We start from the raw sequence: 22,049 nt of genomic DNA on the forward strand, positions 1-22,049 counted from the left end.
TCCGTAATTGCTATAAGACCTTGGTCTTTCACTTCAAAGTAGTCTGGTAGCAGGAGCGGGAGTTCTCTTGATCTCCTCTGATTGCTCCTATGCCCCAGGGTGTATGGAATTTCACCATCTGGTGAAGAGTCGAAGGGACGGCTCCCTTGCCGTGAATCCAGGGCTGTCCTAAGATCGTGCGGTAAGATGATTGGCAGTCAACGACGAGGAACTTGGTTGACATATTAATCCCTTCAACGTACACTGGGAGGATGACTTCTCCAGCGGTCTGTTTGACTTCTCCGCTGAATCATATGAGTGGGTTTATTCTCCGTGTCAAAGTGCTTTCTTCCAGCCCCAGATCCTGATATGCGGTTTGGAAGTTGATGTTGCCGGAGCTCCCATTGTCTACCAATATCCTCTTTACTAGGAAATTCGCTACAATGAGCAATATGACCAGGGCATCATGATGTGGGGCTAGGACCTTCTCTTGCTCCTTGGCTGTGAAGCTTATTTTGTCCGTACCCAAGAGCATAAGTTTTGGCTCGGCTGCCTCTAGGCCGTGCTTGGCGTTCCAGGTGCTCTTTTTCGCGGCCGCATGGCTTATGCCACTGATTTCCGAGCCTCCTGATATGACGTGGATTACTCGGTCCTGTCGAGGTGGTGAGGTGGGAACAGCTTCAGTGGGCTTCCCGGACGTCTCTTTGTTTAGATGGCTCTTCGCCTTCTCGGAAAGGAACTCTCGTAGGTGTCCTTTCTTAAGTAGTTTGTTGACCTCGATTCTGTGCGACATAACCCTCCATTTTGTGACCGTGGTCGCGGTGGAAGTCGCACCAAAGATCAGGATTCCGGAAAGAATCGGGTGCTTTCATCTTCTGAGGCCACTTGACCTGTTGGCCCGTCTGCCTCAGATCATTGACCAATTCTGGCTTTGAGATAGAGAGGTTAGAGATGTCCGGCCACGTGGAAACTACCATCCTTTCTACCTTTTTGATCGGTCGGTTCTGGTATCTTCTTCGGTTTCTGTTCCCAAAATCCTTTATTGGTCTTGGAGAGGGTCTCTCGTCTCGCTCGTTTCGGTCCGGCCTGACCACCTTGGGGTCTTTCTTTTGCTGCGCCTTAGCATGACTTGCGACATCTTCTTCCCATTTTACCTGTGCCCAGGCTCGGGATAGCACGTCTTCCATGGTCTTGCACTAGTATTTGGTTAGCTCCTTATAGAAGTCCCCGTCGGGGAGCAAGCCTCTCTTGAAGGCAGAGTTGCAGTAGGGACGTCACATTCAGGAATGGCCACCTTCGCTTCATTGAAGCGGGCTATATAGCCTCGCAAGGGTTCAACCCGATGCTGGAGGATCTCGTACAGGCCATTTGAAGTTTTCTCTAGGTTTCTACTGCTAGCGAACTTCTCCACGAACTTGTCGCTAAGGATCGCAAAGGATGATATGGACATGGAAGGTAGGTTGATGTATCATTGCAAGGCCAATCAGGGTTGAGATGAATTCCTTGCACATAGTAGCTTCGCGCGACTCCTTTAGGAGTGGTACGGTGAGCATCCTCTGTCTTTACTGGGCAATATGGTCATCTGGATCGTAGGTACCATCATACACCTTTATGTTGAGAAAAGAGAATTTCCTCGGCAGCTCGATCAGGATGATCTCCTTTGTGAAAGGAGTATTGGCGTAGGAGTCGGGATTGCTTTTCCGGATTGGGGGAGCTACCCCTGGAAGCCTTTCCACCATGGATTTCATGGCGTCGAGCCTCTTAAGAACATCTGCTCCAGGTAGGCGGTCATAGGAGATTACGTCTTCTTTCCTCCCTCGGGTATTTCCTTATGGGTTCCGGCTTGGATTCGCTGCTCTACGTCGTAGGTCTGAGTACCTTTAGCATTCTCGTGCGCTGATCTGGTTACGTTCAACATCGTAGGTGGGCGAGTCGTGTCCCCTCCGGAGTTAGGCATCTCCAGAGTTGGCATGGGTCGGATCTGAGTCCGAAAGCAACGCTTCTTGTTTCTTGCCGTGTTGAGGGCTTGGTTTTCGCCTAGGAGGGTAAGGTTCTCCGATTCGAGCTGGTTGAGCTTCTCGGCGCTTTGCTCCAGCTGCTTGGAGTGTTCGTCTAGCTTCTACTTCAAGCTTTGGACTTCTGAGGAGAGCTTAGGATTCTCCATAACCCCTTCTCAAGCCCTATGTAGCTCGGTTACTTGACTTTGTAGACCATCGAGTTTCCTTTGGAGTTCAACTTCTCTTTGGGTAGGTTCGGGTAGCTCGTTTTGCTCATCCACCGCCATCGTCACGTAGTTTAGATTACTCCCCTCTTTCTAGCGCCAAACTGTTAGGAGATTTTGTGTAGGATCTTTATGAGTACCACAGAACGATGGACAAGCTTTGTGTTTTGTAAGAATTAAAGAGAAGTAAGACTTTGAAGATATGTTTTATTGACTAAACAAGCCGGAACTACAATGTATTGAGTATGAACCCTAGTTCTAGCCGTCTAGCTCTAATCTCTAAGTCTCCAAGTGTCGATCCCTTGTTCTGGGGTTGGGCTCCCCATATATAGTCGTCTTTAGGTCGGTCTTAGTTGGCCAGTAGTGTTAAACTTTTCCATATTCGGAAATATGGAAGGATCCCCTTATCGGAATATTTCCATTTCTCCCTGAGGAGGGAATGGTCGCGAGGGTTGGACTCGGAGTGCTTCCTAGCTGTGACCCGGGGCGTTTCCTGGCGGGGACCCCGGAGGCCGGTGTTTTGCCTGGGGCCTGGAGAAATTCAACACTTGATTATTTTTCCCCAACACTTATGGAGCTGCCATTCTAGAAGACAAGGGGCAAACGTTTACGGTGAATGGACAAAGGCTGAAGCCTTATCTTGCAGAAGAAACACCAGAAGAAAGGACCAGCGTCCCTTTAGCTGACCCTACCATCGCCTGATCATACTGACAGTCAGGCTCATGACTGTAAACAAGCGCTTGGTGGAAGGCAACCCACCGGTAAGATTTTTCTTTTCTCCTTTTAAGATTTCTATTATGTTTCTCGCCCCTCCTTTGGATTTGCTTTCACACCGAGACGGTGTGAAGTAAGTCTGGGGGAGGATGTTACTAACACTCTCTCTTTTTGGTGTTTATGAGTGTTTCTAAGTTTTTTTTTTTTTAAACATTCTTTTCTTCGGGTTTATCGAGTCAAATTTTGCATGGAACTACTATTTTCTTTGGAATAACCGCCTAACTAACGCCTTAGTGACCAATCTTTTAGCCACTCGCTACAGATTATACAACATGAAAACGCCGAAGTGGATTGATCTGCCAGTGCCACCCATGCTTGTATGAGTATCTAAAGAATCCAAAGCTGACTTCACCTAATCTACTTAGTTATCTTGTCTTGGGGCTTGACATACATTGGATCGGAATCCTCGTTCAGGTCTGAACAGAATGTGAGGACGGTTTCCCTCTCTCTTCCCTTCGTAAAAAAAAGGATAAAGGTCAAAAAGAAGTGAATCGGGTACTTGGTGGTGAAACCCATCCGTACACCTGTCCAATAAACTCAGTCGATAGAAAAAATAAAATGATATCCTATAAAATAGGGAGAAATCGACTGGGTAGAAGCGAGAAAAGAGAGAGAAAAGAAACCGGAAATATGTAACCTGAACGGGAAAGACTCCATATGTCCATTGATCGATACTCCCACGATGAGACTGCACACTTCAATTCCTAATAAGAAGTCTGTGATGGTGAATTTGGGTCACTCCAAGCTGTGGGTTGAAAGTGGTATGGTTGCTAAGCAAAAGGTCAAGTACATGGAAGTATCTCTTAAGGATGGTACTTTTTGATGTGGCTTATAACATGTAATGGTAAAGGCGGTTGTCGAGAGAAAATGTTAGTTCCTATATTTTCAAACTTCTTTTCCCTTTGGTTTAGTATTTGCTTCCTTTACTTGAAAACAAACAAAGATTCAAGTCTGGGGGATTTGATGAGTCTCATATTTATCGATTTCTTTTATCAAGTTATAGCTAAGTTTGATTAGTTTTTCTTATGTATTATGGTTAGTTTGGAGTTTTTTTGTGTTATATAGTATTTATTTAGGTTTCAGGGGATGGAGTGCGATATCAAAAGTTTCGGGGCAAAAACAGAGACCAATTGGCACCATCTGAAAGTTGAGGGGGCCAAAGTCGCAGACTCTCAAAATACAGGGACCAGTTGTGCAAATTCGAGAAAGATTGAGTTTCTGCCACTCACGAGCCGTGAAGCTCCAAGCGACCGATGGAGTTTGATCCGTTTTGCTCGATCCGGTGCCCTCGAGCCAGCCATTGATCCTCCATCCCGAGCTGAGAAAAGTGACCACTTCAAGAACGACGAGCTGCTCGATTCAGTCCCGTCGACGCCAAACCTGCAACTCACGAGACACAACTAACTGTTAACAATATGTAAATAATTAAAACTACATAAACAAAGAGTAGAAGACGACAAAAAGATTGGCACCCAAAGAGCAAGGCTCTAACTAGTAACCACAGATAGAATAGGAAAAAAGAAATGAAATGAAATAAAATAAAAAAAAAATCTATTTCTCTCCTAATTTGTCGAGAAATAATTGTAGTCTTTTACTCTAAGGAATGTTAAGGAATCATAACTAACAAATATTCTTTGTAAATAGTAAAAATTGTAAAGAATGCTAAGGAATTAGCTATTCCCATTCATTTTCTTGGTTACCATTTGGAGCTTTAGTATAGATAAAAGTAAAAGTTTTCAGAGTTTTTACAACTAGAGACATTTTCTCACTTTCCAATTACACTATAGGACACTTAGCGCTTGAGACACACTTTTTCATGTCAAAAAGACTCTTATGACCCTAGACTTCATTCTTTCTCTCATTGCCTTTGTGTTTTTAATATAAAAGTTGTTTTCTTCTCATCACATGAATCTCTCTTCTCTTCTTATTCCACTTAATGTTTTCATTTACTTTTATCTCAAATTCTAAAATGTATTAAATAAAAATAATTGTCATAATAAATTGTACATAAAATTTTCTATCTTTTAAAATCTATTTTCATATATATATATTAACGTGTAAATAAAATTAAGTGTGGACGTGGACACCAAAGCGTGGATAGTAGAGTTATATACTAGTTGTGGACATGGACATCTTAATACGAAAGTCGTTGTCTGATACCTTTAAGAGCTTATTCTTCGCCATAGTCTTTGGCAAGGAAAAACCCACATAACCACGTTTCCACCGTTACTCCCACCGTCACCGGCACCGCCGAGGCCACCACCACGATCAAGCTGTTCCAAGTCGCTAAAAATCTCATTTTTGGATGCTGAAGATTTACCATGTGACCACATCCAATCCAACGCAACTAGCTAGCTCTTGATCTCTGATAAGACAACTCTGATCGAGCTCCAATGGATAAGACGTCTCTGATCGAGCTCCAATGGATAAGACATCTCTGATCGAGATGTCTTATCGAAGATCGGGAGCTACTGCGTTGTATTGGAAGTGGTCACGAGGAAGTCTCCAGCAGATCGATGTACATCATATCAAAAGATGAGACCTTTAACGAGTTAGAACCAAAACTCGATCGTGGTGATGGTATCGGAGGTGCCGGTGACGGTGGGAGTAACGGTGGAAACATGGTTATCTGGGTTTCTTCTTACCGAAGACTATAGGGAAGAACAAGCTCTTAAAAGTATAAGCCAATGACCTCTGTGTTAAGGTGTCCACGTCCACAACTAGTGTATGACTCTACTATCCACGCTTTGGAATCTACGTCTACAATTAATTTTGTTTACAAGTTAACATACATATATGAAAATGAATCTTAAAAGATAGAGAATTTTTTATATAATTTGTTATGATAATTATTTTTATTTAATATATTTTAAATTTTAAGATAAAAGCAAATGAAATCATGAAGTACAATAAAAAATAAAAAAAACTAACTTTCTCATTCCCTTAAGGGTATAGTTGTCCAAAAATTGAATGGACCCCACAAAAAAATGTGTCACAAGTGGAAAGTGTCTATTAGTGTAAGAGAAACTCAGAATGTGTCCTAAATAGTAATCAACTTAAGTTTTCAGCCGTAACATCAATTTCATAGTAATCAGTCAATATTCGGTAGCATGTAAATGTGATAATCGATCATTGACTCCGACAAGAAAAATAAACGAAACAACTCGACTACGTGAATGTTAGATGTTGAGAAACGGATGACATAACTAAAAGAAACAAGAACAGATTATCATCTAAACGAGTTTCGACGTTCCTCATACAAGTATAACATTCTTTGGCTTAGCTCTTTGTATGTCAATTCGTGATTATTTATGTTTCCCATTTGAAGATGCAAACTGTAGAAGAACCTTTCTCCATGAGACCTTGAAGAGGAAACATCAACAAGAACAAACCCATCTTCTTGCGAACCTGAGCAAACATAAACCGGAGGACATATCATAGAAGCACCACGAACTGTCAAGTGATGCAGACACAAAGTATTTATTCGTTGAATAGACAGTGACAGCTCGCACCTGAGAACACATCATTGTTTTTACGTTATAACAGAACAAATGCAGTACAACAGGTAAAATTGTATGCGACTGTTGCCTAAGTTCTTAAATTTCATCCTTACCTTTGCAGAGTGATCTTTCAATATATGTCCACATGCATAGTTCCCATCCTCATAATTCCCCCAGATACGAACTATCTGGAGAGTGTCAAAACACAAACAGTGATTCATATGATCATGATCAAATTTAACATAGAGAGACCGCGAACCATCAATGATACGAAAAACAAAGTTATGTATGAAATGCATCAAGCTAGGTATTAAATAAAGATAACATCAGGATCACTTTATATCAGTTTTCAAAGATGATGACTTTACATGAACTAGATTTCACAGTAGCTGCGTGAGCAGTAACTAAAAAGATTCTAGACTTTATATAAACAAGTTCATTATCTCTATAGTAGGAATTAGAATCTACAAAATTTCACAATCAATAAAACAATAATCAAACAATCTGTCATAACCAAAATTAACTACGGAAAAAAAACAGTATATTGATTTCAAAGTGGAAGGAATGTTAAAATTGGGATTTAGGATTTTCGAAACTAAACACTCAATCAAACAATATATGTTAGAAATGTGTAATAAAAACTTGGAATTGGATAGATTTAGCAGATACAGTTTCAATTTCTTTGATTTAAAAAGGAAGACAAATCGGACCTAGAGTTGGATCCTAAAACCCACACTAAGTATTTGGTAGTGTTTGAATGTAAAAACTAAGAAAGAAAAAGGATGTGGACAACCATATTCTTAGAACACAACGATATAATCAGATTCAGATTGGCGATAATGGATTTTTATTGATTAAGAATAGTTAAATACAATAATAGGAATGAGATCGAAATACAACTGAGATCGACTACAAAATAGAACGCTAAGAGCTTTAAGGTCGAGGTCGTTGTGCATGGTTAAGTATCTCTATGGGTTTGGGTTCACTTACGTGTCTACTTTGATCCTTCCCCCTTTTATAGTTGTGTCGTCTTCAGATCTTCTCAACGATCTCCAAGATCTTCGGGATTTCGGCCTCGTCCTGTTTGAACTCGTCTTCATCTTAGTATTGGGCCGGAACTCCTGTTTTACATTTGAGCCTGCTTTTATATCGGCCCAGCTGCCCAAAAATTGTCCCCAGCTTTGTTTCTTTAGTCGGGGAAAGAAACAAAGGTGGTGAATTCGGTTTCGATTTCGATAAGGTTGGATTAAATGTAATCCTTTTAACATTGCTTCGCGTGCGTTCGACTTCTAAGCCCAACAGTTATATATGTTCCTCGGGGCTAGGGCGAATCCTAGCTAATCATTGTCTTCTTAAAGCCGTTAGGGTTCTTCATTAAATATCCGGGGAGATTTCCTCTTCTTCTCACTTCATACCTACTCTCTCCATCTCTATCTTTTCGCGATACTCGATTCTTTGATCGACATATACAAATTCTTTTTCAGATGGCCGGGTCATTTTCTTTCCCTCTCCGGATTACTAAGAATCATCATCTCGAGAATTTGTACAAGATGCATGGCATTGACCGTGCCATTGAACTTGGTCTTGCTTCCACTTTTGAGACTCCCGATAAAAGTACTGCAGGCCTTATCTCTTTCTTTAAAGATTGTGGCCTTACTTTCCCGATCCCGGAGCCCGTTCTAAGTCGTCATCTGGCTTTGGAATATGATGCGACTCCTTCTGCGCGCCCATCATCTTCGGGCAGGCTGGATAGACGGATGTCGAGGACGTCGTCGTTTCAAATTTCCCGGTTGACTCAAGGGAGTGGCACTGTGGAGAACTCTCCTTTGGTCCCGATTCCGGATTCCGAGGAAAAAGGGATTTCTGCTGCGAAGAACTCTCATGTTTCTTTGAGCTCCGGCTCACAGGATGACTTCGTCGCTCCCAGACGTAAGCGACACCGATCAACCAAGGCAGTTACATCGAAGCCATCTCAGGTCGAGGTCGGGACCCGTGGATTGAACAGATGGAAGTTTGCTCATGAGGGCGATGGTCCTCTGTCCATAACCCGAGATTATCTTGTTCGCCTTGTTCGTTGCACAAGACCTCAGGGTTTCCGCCCTCTGTCTCTTGCTGTCTCTGAGGAGAAAAAGGTTTATGCCAAATTGGCTACCGCGAATTCTAAGGTATGTCTCGTCGTAATTTGTCACTCCGGTTTGTTTCCCTGTAAGATCTGAACGTCGCTTTCAGGTCATGGAGGCTTTGCAACGTAGGTGACGGAAGACCGTGTGCGACTCCTCCAAGATGAGAAGGAGATGGGAAGCGAGAGAGCCAAGATCCAGGAGCTCGCGCGCGGGAGGAAAATAGGTCGAAGACCGGAGACCTGTGGGGCTTAAAAGATGAATGGAAGAGAGCCTGGTTCGAAAAAGGGGTCTTTGAGACTGAAGTTTCTTCTCTAAAGACCAAGGTTGCGGAGCTTGAGGCCCATCGGGATCGAGATATTCGTCCAGATTCTCGTATCGCTCGCCGTGAGGTCGCTGACAGCTATAGAGAGGAAGGACAGATGGGTGAACAAGAAGAAGGAAGTTGACGTGGAAATCCAGCTTCACGAAGTGGTTGCAAACATCGATCTGCTGGGTGAGATTAAAGATGGAGGAATGGACGCGGAAGAGGAGCTGTTTCGTTTGAAGGGAATGGAGAAATATTGCAAGGCTGTCGTCGAGTTGGCCGCTGTCCTGGACTGGTCTATTTCCTACCTCGATCTCCCTTTTCAGAGGAATCCGTAGCTGATGATCAAGTTGAACCGTTGATTGCTAGAGAAGAAGCCAGTTCTTGTTAGCCTCTTTTTTTTTTTTTAAATTGTATGTGGCTTGTTCTTTTTTTGCGGCTTTGCAGGTTCTCTGGGATCTTGCTTGTTTGCATATCTTCTTTGAATTTCTTTTAAATGGATAATTGCGGATTTTTTAATATCTTCCTTAGTCTATAATAAGTTCGATTGAATTTGAGATCCTATATTATTTTATTTTAGTGAGTAAATATTAATTTAAAATTACTTTTACATATAAATGTTATTTCCTTAATGTAAAATAATAATTTAGTATTTTTGTTTTTTTTGTTTTATATAAAAATAATAACATGCAATATCATTACTCTACCTATATAATAAAATTATAGTTGCGTAGAAATAATCATACGATTATTTGAGAAATGATTTTTTGCATTCGAGTTCTCACGTTAAAAGTTAGACTGGTTAATATTGTTTATACCCTTAATGAATTAAGTATATAAATTAGTTACAAACATAATCAAATTTAAATTATTTTAATTAGATAAGTGAATAGAATTAATAATAATAAAAATTATCCAAAATCTAAAAGATATATTTCAAACTAAAAAGATAATTTTTTTATTAAAAAAAAGATAATTTTTATATATACTGTGTTGTTATCTGAAAAATATATTTTAATTATAAAATTTAAAAAAAAAAAAAACATAAGTAACAAAGATATATTTTAAACTAAAAGATAATCTATTATTTATTATATAAAGTAAGGTTTTCTCTCACGAGAAGAAGCCACGTCGTTAAGTAGAAGCACCAGAAAGTGACACATATCACCAGGTAATTAATCTGCGAGCTTTTATTCTGATAGTTTCTAACTGGGCTGAGTATATGGACTTGTTTTTAATTTTATATGGGTCTGAACTAAGACCTTCGGTAGAGAAAGTCTTCCTTTTGGAGATACGTCGTCTCCAAAAATTTCTTGTAACATCCCGACTTGTGATATATGGAAAATGCTTAATAGAATTGATTTGGCTACCTATGTCACCAAAGTTAACTTACCTTTTCCGTCACACATCCGTTTAGAACTCCAGAGTTAAGCGTGCTTGAGCTGGAGTAGTGAAAGGATGGGTGCCCTATCGGGAAGTGATTCGCGATACTGTGTGAGTGAGGCCAAAGCACGGGGAAAGGTCGGGTGGTGATTACAGGGTCAGTAAACAATGATTTCGAGCATTAAAAAATTAACGGACCGACCGTTCGATGGGATGGGGCCCACGGGCCAAGAGAGCAGGCGTGGATGGCCCATTAGCCGTGGACAGTCGGGGCGTTACACTTCTCGAACCCTAACTTCTGCTTTTGTTCATCTTACCTGCAAAAAAATCTGGAAACGTTAGAGTTACACTGAAGCAAAGTGTAGTTTAAGTAAACGCACTCATTAATCATTATTCTCCACTCTTCACGAAATATATCATTGAATGCATCTACCATTACTTCCTTTCTGTGAATCTTGGAGATTCATCAACTATAAAAAGGTATGTTCTATCCCATCAAATGATTCATGTACCACATCTTCAACTGGCTGAGTTACTTCCTCAGAGCTGCTAATCACGGGTCAAGGAGCTTGGAACACATTTCCTCACATCTATGTTTCAGACTGGAATCGAAGAAGAGTAAGATGAAGAGTTGACTATCAGAAAGACTGCATAAATCGAAAATAAACGAGTTACTTTCAACATTAAAGTCGATGAGGTAGAAGAAGAATTGAAGAGATGAGAGACTCAGACTCTCAACTTACGTGCTACTTATGTTTTGATTAACAGGTCATACGAAAAACTTTTTAACCGTTCTAAAGCGCATACAACAAAACCTTGACCAATGTTTTTTTTTTCCTTTTACTCTTTAAACATAAATTAGTGAAAAGAACATTTTAGGTTTGACAAATTCTTAAATATCAAATTTCAACCACTTTAAATGACTAACTTTGAACAATATTTATATAGTATGGGCTTAATTATATAAGCATGTCGCTTGAGGCCATTTACTATATCGTTAACAAAATTAAAGTAAAATAAAATAATTAATTAATTGAATATATTTATTTCTATAAAATTATCATTACATTATATCCCATATTTTTGTCAACCAAGTATAATATCTAAACTATGAATTCGTTGTCAAAAAAATAAAATAATTATTTACTCTGTTTTACTGATAGGTATTATATACTAAAATATCAAGTTTCAACTATTATTTTCTTCTAATTATTCAAACTTGCTTATATGTACAATAAATATTAAAATTGTGGTTACCGTTAAGTTGAACTAAAAAGAGGTTTATGTTATTAGTTATGGACAAAGTAAAATAGCATTTGTTTACCTTTGGGAGCTTATGTGAAACGCGTCTTCCGCGACCAGTATCTAAGAAAACAATAAGGCAATGGATACAATCCGCCATCAATTTTAGCATCTCCACAGTAAGCTCCGACCTGTTTGTTTTCTCTATAAATAAAAAATAGCTTCCAGGTGAAGGTTTGATCAGCCTAAATTTAAAGTGATCTTAAGGTGTTGTCGTATGTGTGCCTCTTCTTTGGACTGTCTTCTTTCACGTGTGTGTGAATGGAGATTTCAACATCAATTTGATACTATATGAGTCCAAAAGATATTTAAGATATCAATAGAGCCTTTTACCATATCAACATCAATTCCTTCCAAACCAGATTAAACCATAATATTTGCCTTTTACCATATCAACATCAATTCTTTCGAAACCAGATTAAACCATAAAATTTGCATACAACATAGGACACAAGTATTATTTAACAAGTAGAGTAAAAGATGTGCTTCTTTTTGGGTCTATATAACAATCGTCGGGCCCATTGCAAGTTGTTCACTACATTCTTGCAAAACAAACAAATCTAACATTCTAAATTCTAAAATTTGTGGAAGCACCGTACCCTGTTAAGGTTTAAAGGCTTTTACATCTAGGTCTGAGGTTCGAATCAAAGACTATGCAATTTCTTGCAGATTACAGAAAATCCAGGTTTCAAGTCCCGGAAAAAGCGATTTATTAAACAATTATGCAGACTACGGAAGAAAGACTTACAAGAAATCTTCAACATGGTGCAAGTAAATCTGGTCAGACGTGGATTTTTATAGGACAACTCATGTGATGCAGTTAGACGTAGGTCCTCATAATGCAGGTAATATTGTCGGTTGTCGAATCGTCTATGTAATCTATCTCATATCATAATTGTAATATCATAATAAATCAGCGTTAAAAAAAAAATAACCAACATTGGTCAGTTACATAATATAGGGCAGTTACCACTAAGCCATTGAAACTTTCTTGGACACATATACAAGAATCACTAAGTATGTAACCACAAACTCTTATGTACAATTACAATAATATAAATTCAACTTTCAAGACTCCGATACTTTGTTTTGTAAAAAAAATAAGTAAGTGACTAAGCTAATATATTCTTTGAAAGTATGAGAACATTGACAAATATGAAAAAACATACATTTTTGTTTTCGTGACAAAGTTAAGAATTTGTAAAAGTAAGTTTAACATATAAATTTTCGTGACAAATATGAAAAAGCATAGATTTTTGTACAATTTTGACAAAACAACTCAAAACATAGTTCTCTAATGTCTTAATAAAATATTATTTAAGGATGCAATAATTAAATATATCAATTCAATAAATTTTGTAATTTATAGACAAAACAATAACACAACAAATTTTGAAACATTTGTTTAACCTATCGATTTCTTTTCATGAGAATCCAGCTAAACAAGATAAAAAAAACAATTAGATTTTCAAATATTTAATTACCATTTTATTCAATTTTGATTAATTTCAAATTATAATAATGTATCTTTTTGAAGTTACAAAAAAATAATGTTCTTTCTTTATTACACTAGCATTATATATATATTCTATATACACAAATAAATATAATATAACAACATAAGCTTGCTTTCACCGATTCATATGAAAACTTTTTAAGTTATCCACCAAAGCAAATTAATTAAATCAATCAAATTGTTAGAATACAGCAAATTAATATATAATTTTATTTTAAATTAAATTATTTAAAAAATGTATTTTCATTAAAAACAAAATAATAAATAAGCAAAACTGGTTTGATGGTAATTTTTATGACATATATATATATATATATATATCTATTATGTGAAAGAAATAGAAGATTAATATGGAAAAAATATTAAATACAAAAAACTCTAAAAATTAACAAAAAAAACTAATAACAATTAAACTATGATATCACTTGAAAGCTTCTTAGACAATATTAATAAAATATTTAAGCGATAATTAGACAAATTTGGTATTTTTTGCCATCCAAAAGTTTATTATTAATTAGCACCAATTATTTCAAGATGTTTTAGAAAGGATGGACAAAAAAATATGATGGACATAAATGATATATAAACTATGAATAGTATTTTGTAAAGCTGACTTAGATAACACATCTGCTCATCCATTTCCAGTCCTTTTTGATGCATAAATTCAATTTATTCAGAGCAGTTATTGCACAAAGAGATCGTATGAGATATTGTTTTGATATTCAGATTTATTTTTTGACTGTTAAGAAGATTGATAACTGTAAAAATGTCTCATTTGAATATGATATGTCTATAATCGAGTCTCCAACATGAGACAAATTTGTTTAAAAAGTAAATAATTTCATTTTCCTTATATTATATAATAAATATATATTATTTACTGATAATAAAATATAGTTATTCATCTATCACAAATATCTATGCAAATATGTGAATCAAGTACAACAAGCAAACAACATAATGATTTCTACAAAGAAAATTTAAAAAATATATTTATGTTATGTAGTCTTATTTTATATTCCTTAAATAATGTAATACAATGTTATACATTAATTTTTTAGAATTGAAAAATACATATAATATATTATCCGCGCGTTAAAAAATTAGTTAAAGTAATGTTCAACCGCATTACACAAGTATAAACATCTTTCTTTTTTTGATAAAGAAGTATAAACATTTTTGTTGAATGGTAGCGAACGCTATACACGTGCAATTCCCCCTCCGTCAGTTATCTACCTTCTATACATCTACCTTTCATAGTCTGAACTTTGGATACTAAATGACGTTGAATGGTTTTGACGTTCCTCTCTACGAAATGACTTTGATGTATTATTCTACCACAAAAAAGACTGATGTAAACGTTGAAACAAACTTTCTGTTAACCTAACATTTAGACCCAAAAAAAACTTTATGTTAATCTGTCTTCTTCATTTTTAGCGTGATGATGACATTTTTTGTTAATAAGATGTATATTTTTCAGTCTTTTTAAAAAGAAAAATTATGTGTATTTTCATTTTTTAATTTACCATGCGTACAACGATGACATTCTACCGGACAACTTTTTTATTGGCGACTACCAAACTACTTAACATTTTCCCATATGTTGACAATATATTTATATTTGAATTTGAATTTGACCCAAAAAAAAATTTATTTATATTTAAATTTAAATATTATGGAAAACTTATAGTAGTTGATTAAACAGACACAATGTCTTTTGAAGATTTGTTTATGCTTTTCACAGACTAAACTTTAATGTTAACTAGATTTTTACCCGCGCTCAAGTGCGGAAATTTGTTTTATTATAGATATTATTTTCTAACGTAATTTAAGTGTTTGGAAATGAAATATGACACAATTATAAGTGTTAACTCTTTTTGTTAAAAATTGATATTTTTTGAATTTGTATTTTGTTGTGAAATATGTGTGTTTAGTGGTAATACAAAAATTCAAATGAGTTATTCCGATTTTCATATGAAAATATATATGTTAATGCTTGCAAGTATTAACATCTTTCGTTATAGATCTTGGTCCTTTTTATAACAGCTACCTTCATCTCTTGATTGTAAATCATTCTAGATAACTCAAACCATTATCTTCAAACCTACTAAACTCATTTAATATCGATTACAAACCATTCGTATAATAGGTAAACATCCAAACAAAAAAAACTGTTTGTAAGTTTTGTTTTGAAATTTATAATTAATTAATGGTTTTTATTTGAGGCATATGAGAGGTATAATTATAATACAAAGTTTATGTATAAATTTTGACTATAAACAATTTGAGGAGGTTCTCTTAAAGATATAAATCTTGAATTTTTTTTATTATAGGCGAATATACATAAATTTAGTTTTTGAAATGTTTTAAAGATGACTCGACCATGATATGGGAAAATATAATATTATAGATTCAAGTAAATCCTTTTAGTTATTTCAATATTATTTAAATAATGAGATTGAAGATATTATAGTTTTTTTTGAAGATATTATAGTTGAAGATTCTACAACTTAGAACCTAGACTTTCTTAACGTATTTGAACACACGTAATTGTCCAGAAATATGATTTGGGTGGTTGGTTTAATTCGAAAAAGGAAATATACCTAGCAAATTCTTCAGTAAAACTTCTTTAGTAAAACTTCTAAGGTTGCTATATGTCAGCTATAAATTACAGCTTATGACTCCGTTGCAAACGTTTGTGACATTCCCTTTTTCATGAATATATTCAAAAATTTATACAATTAAATTTATTAAATTTAAATGTTTATATATCTACTCTATTAATATACATATTTCATATTTTATATGAAGTAATATTCAAGGTTTTTAAATATGCATTAATGATAAACTTTACGAATTCAGTCATCCACAAATTTATAATTGTTGATCAGATTCAAGTAGTTACTTGATACTTTCATATAATTATTATCTTTTTTTTTATCATACGATTCAGTGAGGAGAAAAAACAGCTCATTCTTGTGAATACATACTATGTAAAGGTTTGTATGAATTATATAATGTATAATAAAGAATTATAATGCACAGTTGAAGATTCAAATACAAAGTAAGAGTTGGAAAGGAGATCAATACTCGTATTAATGTTTGTGCAGTCAAATATCTACGTAGTTATAACTTATATTAATGATTCTTGTGCGGAAGTTATATTGTATTTAAACATAAGTGGAATATTCTATTTTGTTAAAGGGAGTTATATTGTATTATACAACCAAATAATTAGGGATGTTATAATTTTTTATAATGAATTGTCAATAGACCCAAATTAAAATGATAAATTTTTAAGTAGATAAAAAGCAGAACTCTAAATTAATAGAGTAGATAAGTATAACTTTATTAAATGAAGATTTAGCATATACTCTCTTATTTCAGAAACAAAAAAAATTAGAGTCTTTACGCATATTAAAATATAATAGATATCTATAATTAATTTTATTATATATATCCTTTAATAGCTACCTAATAATAATATTTAAATATTCTTAATTAAATCTTTATAAAAATATACAAAAATACTTTTTGAATCCATAAACTTTATGTTTATGGAAAAATAAGATTTATAAAGCATATTTTGAGGATGTGGTACTGTCTCAAATATATTGTTTTAACTATTGATGAGTTTATACTTAGAGATAGTAATGGGTTTTGAAACTCAGTAGTAGTAACATACAAGACTATCTCTAAGTATAACTTATTGATGGGATTTAAAACTCATTTTTCTGATTAAATTTAGGGGAATCCTATTTTTCACTCTGTTTGTACCATTATTCTTGTTTACCACTACTAAAAAGACATTCTTCGTTAAGAGACAAAATATTCTTATACTTTTGTTCTTTATATATATAATAAATAATTATTTAAATAAATAAGAAAAAAAATATGTTTTCGAATTATACTTTTACAAATTCGAATTTTTTATAATTGTTTTTTGAATTTTTCCGATTGTTTTTTCAAATTTTCTTTTTGAAAATCGAAAATTCTTTTTGAAACTATTTTTAAAATTTTTTTATATTTTTTTAAGTATTTATTTATTTATTTACTAACCTAAATTTTACATTCCAAAAATCCTAAACTCCACCCTTTAACTCTAAACTTTAAGTTTATATTAGTTAACTTTAGATTTATAAATGTCTTTTTTTATTTTAGAAAGTGAAAGTAAAAGTGGTTAGTGTAAACATGAAAAGTTGTATTATGATGTGATATTTTTGGCAATTTCCCTTAAATTTAATCTTGACTAGATTTGAAGTTTATTTATGTACACGTTGTGGTAAGCAGAATAACAAAACACTAGGGGGGCCCTATTTGAAATAGAATTTGTGTGGAATCAGAAAATTTTTGAAGTTCAAATTTTTTTTAAGAATTAAGTAGATTTGATGAATTCTTGCCATATGTATTGTATAAATTGTCATTGATTATGATTGATTAGCATGAATTTCCATATATGTTTTTCTTTCCAGATTTATCTTTCTATAAAAATACTTCTAATTTTTTATTTCAAGAAATATAGTTATTTGATGTTAAAATAATTTATTTTGATTTTTTAATATTTGAATTTGTCTTGTTTGATTTTTTAAAGTTTTCTAAGATCAACCTATGATTTTTTTTATGATTCTTGATCATGTTATCTTTAAAAGATTTGTTATCTTTAAATTTCTTTTTACAATTATCTTTTACCTGACAACAAGAGTGTAATACAAAACTTTTTGTGCTTGTATATTTGTGTTTTTTGTTACATAGATTCTAAGAATCTTGTGAGTATATATGATATTTGTAAATTTGAATGTTATGAGTAAAACTAGAGATAATTTATGTCCCAATAACAAGAGAGTTTACTAGAATTACAAAATCAATAAAAACTAGATTTTTTGAATAACAAAAGATTTTATATGGAATTTAAAAGTCAATAAACCAATAACAAAGGATTCTAATAAGATTGTAAAAATACATAAACCAATAACAATAGAATCTCTAAATTTTATAACTTCTTCAAAATTTAACTACCAATAACCCCCTCTAGGTGTATACCCGGTAAAGTATTGCGTCAAATATTATATTACTTAGCTGTAAAACTTATATGTGTATTTTGAAATAGTTGGCCACACAATAGATGGGTGTTAGAGCTTCTTTTTTTTTTGTGCACAAAGAGGTGTTAGAGCTTCAAACACTGCTTTCATACCTGATCCAAATCCAATTTGAACCTGTAAATTCGGTGAACCGTAAATAATCCGATTTGAATTTAACAAGAAAACCGTTAATTAAAATTCCTGTAAAATCCCAAAATTCGACATTAACCCGTGACACGATACCGGTTAACCCAGTAAAACCCCGATTTTTTTTATAATATTTGCAAAAAAATGGATTAAACATTTCCTTCAATTTTAATATTACAAAAAAATTGAATTAACTACATAATTCATTTTTTTTTTGGACTCTGATGAAAGTTGTATTATGTTATTCGAATAAAATGATAAAGAAACCAAAATTTATGCATATGACACTGTTAGACTATTATCTTATTTTATTATTGAAAATCTATTATAAGTTTTGTACTTATATTCATTTTAGATCTAAAAGTTTATTTTATCAATGTTTAATTACTAAAAATCTCATTACTATACCGAATATTATCATTCTAAGCAAATTATTTTCATAATTAAAGATCCAAGCAAAATCAAATTCTCATCCAAACTGGTTACGATTAATTTTTTTCCAATGTTTTTATTTGGGTCACAGTTAAATATGGTTCTACCTGGTATTTAATCATCTGGTTCAATATTTTTTAGATATAGAAATTTAAAAGTAAAATTAGTAAATATGATATATTATTAAAATATAAATAAATATCAAATATAAAAAATTATAGATATAAACTATTTTTTGGTTATATAACTGTATTATAGATTTTTGATAATTTTAATGTTTTTTATAATGTTTAATAACTTTGAGATCTAATCCGACAATTTGACTGATTTATGGTCAAACCAGTTATTAGATCTAATCAGACTACATGACCGGTTTATGGTCGAACGTGGTCCAACCACCGGATCGGTTTGGTTAAAAACACCAATCAATTTTTAGTTTGTATGGTTACTAACGCAAATCATAACTTTCACTAATATACAAATACATTTGCATAGAGTTGCACTTAAAGACATTATTGAAATTATATCATGACACATGCTTGTATAGTTTTATGAATATGCATATAGTTGTGTAATAGGGGATGTTGGTACATAATAACATAAGTATATACTTGCATAAGTTATTCAAATGTATGTATAGCCTAATATAAACCTAAATCGTATATAGATGTGCGTAAATACGGTATGTATATAGTTGTAGCTACAATATATACTCTTAACTATATAGTTGTACCAATATGCATGTAGTTGTAAAGTTTTGTCAATATGCACATACATATTTTGTTTTTAATATATATGATAACAGACAATATATATTCGACGACTATTATAAAATTGGCGGCAACACTGCATAAGAATAAATGCTAATAAGTATTGGACTGCCAAATAATTATGAGTTGCAGTGGATAGTAATTTTTCTAGTAATTAAAGGTCTTTAAATTAATGGAGCTGAGAAGGATTATGAGCTTGTCATATAAATTATAATGGCAAAATTATTATTAATCTACAAAATAAAAATTTATTATTAAAAATGTTCTTAATTAATATATAAGAAATTCACGTCAGACTATATAAAATAGATATATATATATATATATATATATAGTACTATATTTTTTATTTTTACAGCATATGTAATATAGTAATTCTTCTGAAATTCAGAAAACTTAGTATTTTAAACTTTAAGTTTACGTAAATTGTTTGAAATTTATTCTTTTGAGTTTTGAACGAAGCTTTTGGGACAAAAATTTAGTTCTTTAAATTTAAAGTTGATTTATACAGTGATTACGACAAATAGTATTGTGTAGCATTATTTATATATATAAATTCATTCCTCTCATGCATGTAACTAGGCCTAAGTATTCAGGGTCTCAATCGGGTTTCGGGTTAGTCTAATCGGGTTTTGGTTTTTCGGATTTATCAAAATCAGCTCCATTCGGGTTATATGAAAATTTGGTTCGAGACCGGTTCAGATTCTATCGGGTTTGGATCGGGATTAGTAAATCTTCAAAGAACCGGTACAATCTGATGTACTTTCGGATTCGGGTTCCAACCGGTTCTTCGGTTTAAATGTACCTGATTTATATCTACTTTGTAACCAAAAAGTAAGTAAAATCGTTTCTTTGGTTTTAAAATACTTGATTTGTACCTATTTTGCAACCGAAACATAAATAAAATCGGTTCAAAAAAAGAAAGGAACATCAAATGTGATCATTCAAAATCAAGTGAAAAGTAAACATAATTATTGATCGAATAAAATGCAAATAAATGAAAGTATAAAACGAAAATCAAGTTCTCATGAAATGAAAAACATTATTCAATGAAAACAAAACCAATATCTAAAAACTTCAACCTTCAACTGCCACCTTCAACCATCAGTCTTCGTATAATAGATAATTATTTTAGATGTTCAATATATTTTGAACACATATTAGGAATTGAGATCATGTTTGGTGCAAGTTCTTTTTGGAAATTTTGAATATTTCGGATTCTATCGGGTATCCATTTAGGTTCGGGTTTGGTTCGGATAATACCCATAACCCGAAATACCATAAAACAAGATTCATTCGGTATTTATGCCGGATTCGGATCGGTTCGGATTCATTTTTATCGGATCGGATTCGGTTCGGATTTTCGGGTTCGGTTTATTTGCCCAGCCCTACATGTAACAAAAAGGAAGATCATTTTTTGTCTATCTATGATTCTAATTGTTACTTGCCCTATATAATATTTTAGACGGCTATATTTTTAATTTCATTCTTATATTTTGTTCCGAAGCAGATTAACCGTTTTATTTATAAACATGTTGCAGTTTAAATGAAAAAATAAAATATAACATAATCTAGTTGGCTTCAATAAGGTTTAAATGAAAACAATATGTAACTAGATCTCGATCCGCGCAACCGCGCGGATCTTTGTTTTCATTTATTTTTATATAAATATTTTGTTTTCAATTCTAAATTGGTATATATTATAATATATATGTGTCTATCAATTTTTAAAACATAATAAGTTTACGGATTATTATTTCAAACTTTCACATGTATTTGTATCTTCTTCTATATATATATATATATATTTTCGGATTATATTTTCATTATTAAAATCGTAACTATACATATAAAGATTAGTAAAATATTGTTTTATTGTCATATTCAAAGATATTGTAACATTTCACACATTTAGAAAGTTTTTAAAAAATAAAATTTTCGCTTCATAAATTTATATTATCGTGTAAATAATTAAACATTTAGTTTTTGTTTAATTTTTAAAATAAACTATATAGTTGAAAATTTGTTTTCATTGGTTTAAGGTAGTAAAGATTAATCATTGTTAGATAATATGATTTTTGTTATTTAAAACAAAATCTTTACAATTTTAAAAGTTAACATCGACAAATATTTAAATAATTAACATATAGATGTATAGTATTACAACATTAAATTATATTTTTTTTTGATGACCCTGGTATCCGGAGCCTCGAGAGGATCCGACTAGCGCCAATGACCGTCCACCGGAGCTTTGCCGGGGAGCCCGCCGAAGCATCCAGGAGGGCTGGTGATTACCCCATGTAAATTATATCTATTTAATTTATACTATCTATAAATCCAATGTATCATCTATTGTTTAAATCCAATTATTGATACCCCAATAAAAATTTCTGGTAGACCCAAAATTTAAATGATAAGATTGGAGATTAAATGTAACATGACTTTCTATAAATAGGTCCATTACGTCAATTTTTTTAAAAAAATCACACATGAATCAAGATTGTGATTTCTCCTTTAATA

General features: G+C 33.3%; 1 protein-coding gene and 1 long non-coding RNA gene across 2 annotated transcripts; both read left to right on the forward strand.

Annotated features, from left to right (window-relative positions):
• Positions 1-5,055: 5,055 nt before the first annotated feature.
• On the forward strand, positions 5,056-9,795 carry LOC106420832. Its single transcript, XM_048753798.1, has 2 exons — positions 5,056-8,639; positions 8,704-9,795. Exons 1-2 carry the CDS (start codon positions 7,959-7,961, stop codon positions 8,728-8,730), a joined length of 708 nt encoding a protein of 235 aa, XP_048609755.1. The 5' UTR covers positions 5,056-7,958; the 3' UTR covers positions 8,731-9,795.
• Positions 9,796-10,924: 1,129 nt separating this feature from the next.
• LOC125585195 lies at positions 10,925-11,902 on the forward strand. The gene is made up of 2 exons (XR_007322121.1): positions 10,925-11,052; positions 11,578-11,902. It is a non-coding gene; the product is annotated as an uncharacterized LOC125585195 (long non-coding RNA).
• Positions 11,903-22,049: the final 10,147 nt, after the last annotated feature.

The sequence above is a fragment of the Brassica napus genome, chromosome C4 (assembly GCF_020379485.1).
Source record: "Brassica napus cultivar Da-Ae chromosome C4, Da-Ae, whole genome shotgun sequence".
NCBI lineage: Eukaryota > Viridiplantae > Streptophyta > Magnoliopsida > Brassicales > Brassicaceae > Brassica > Brassica napus.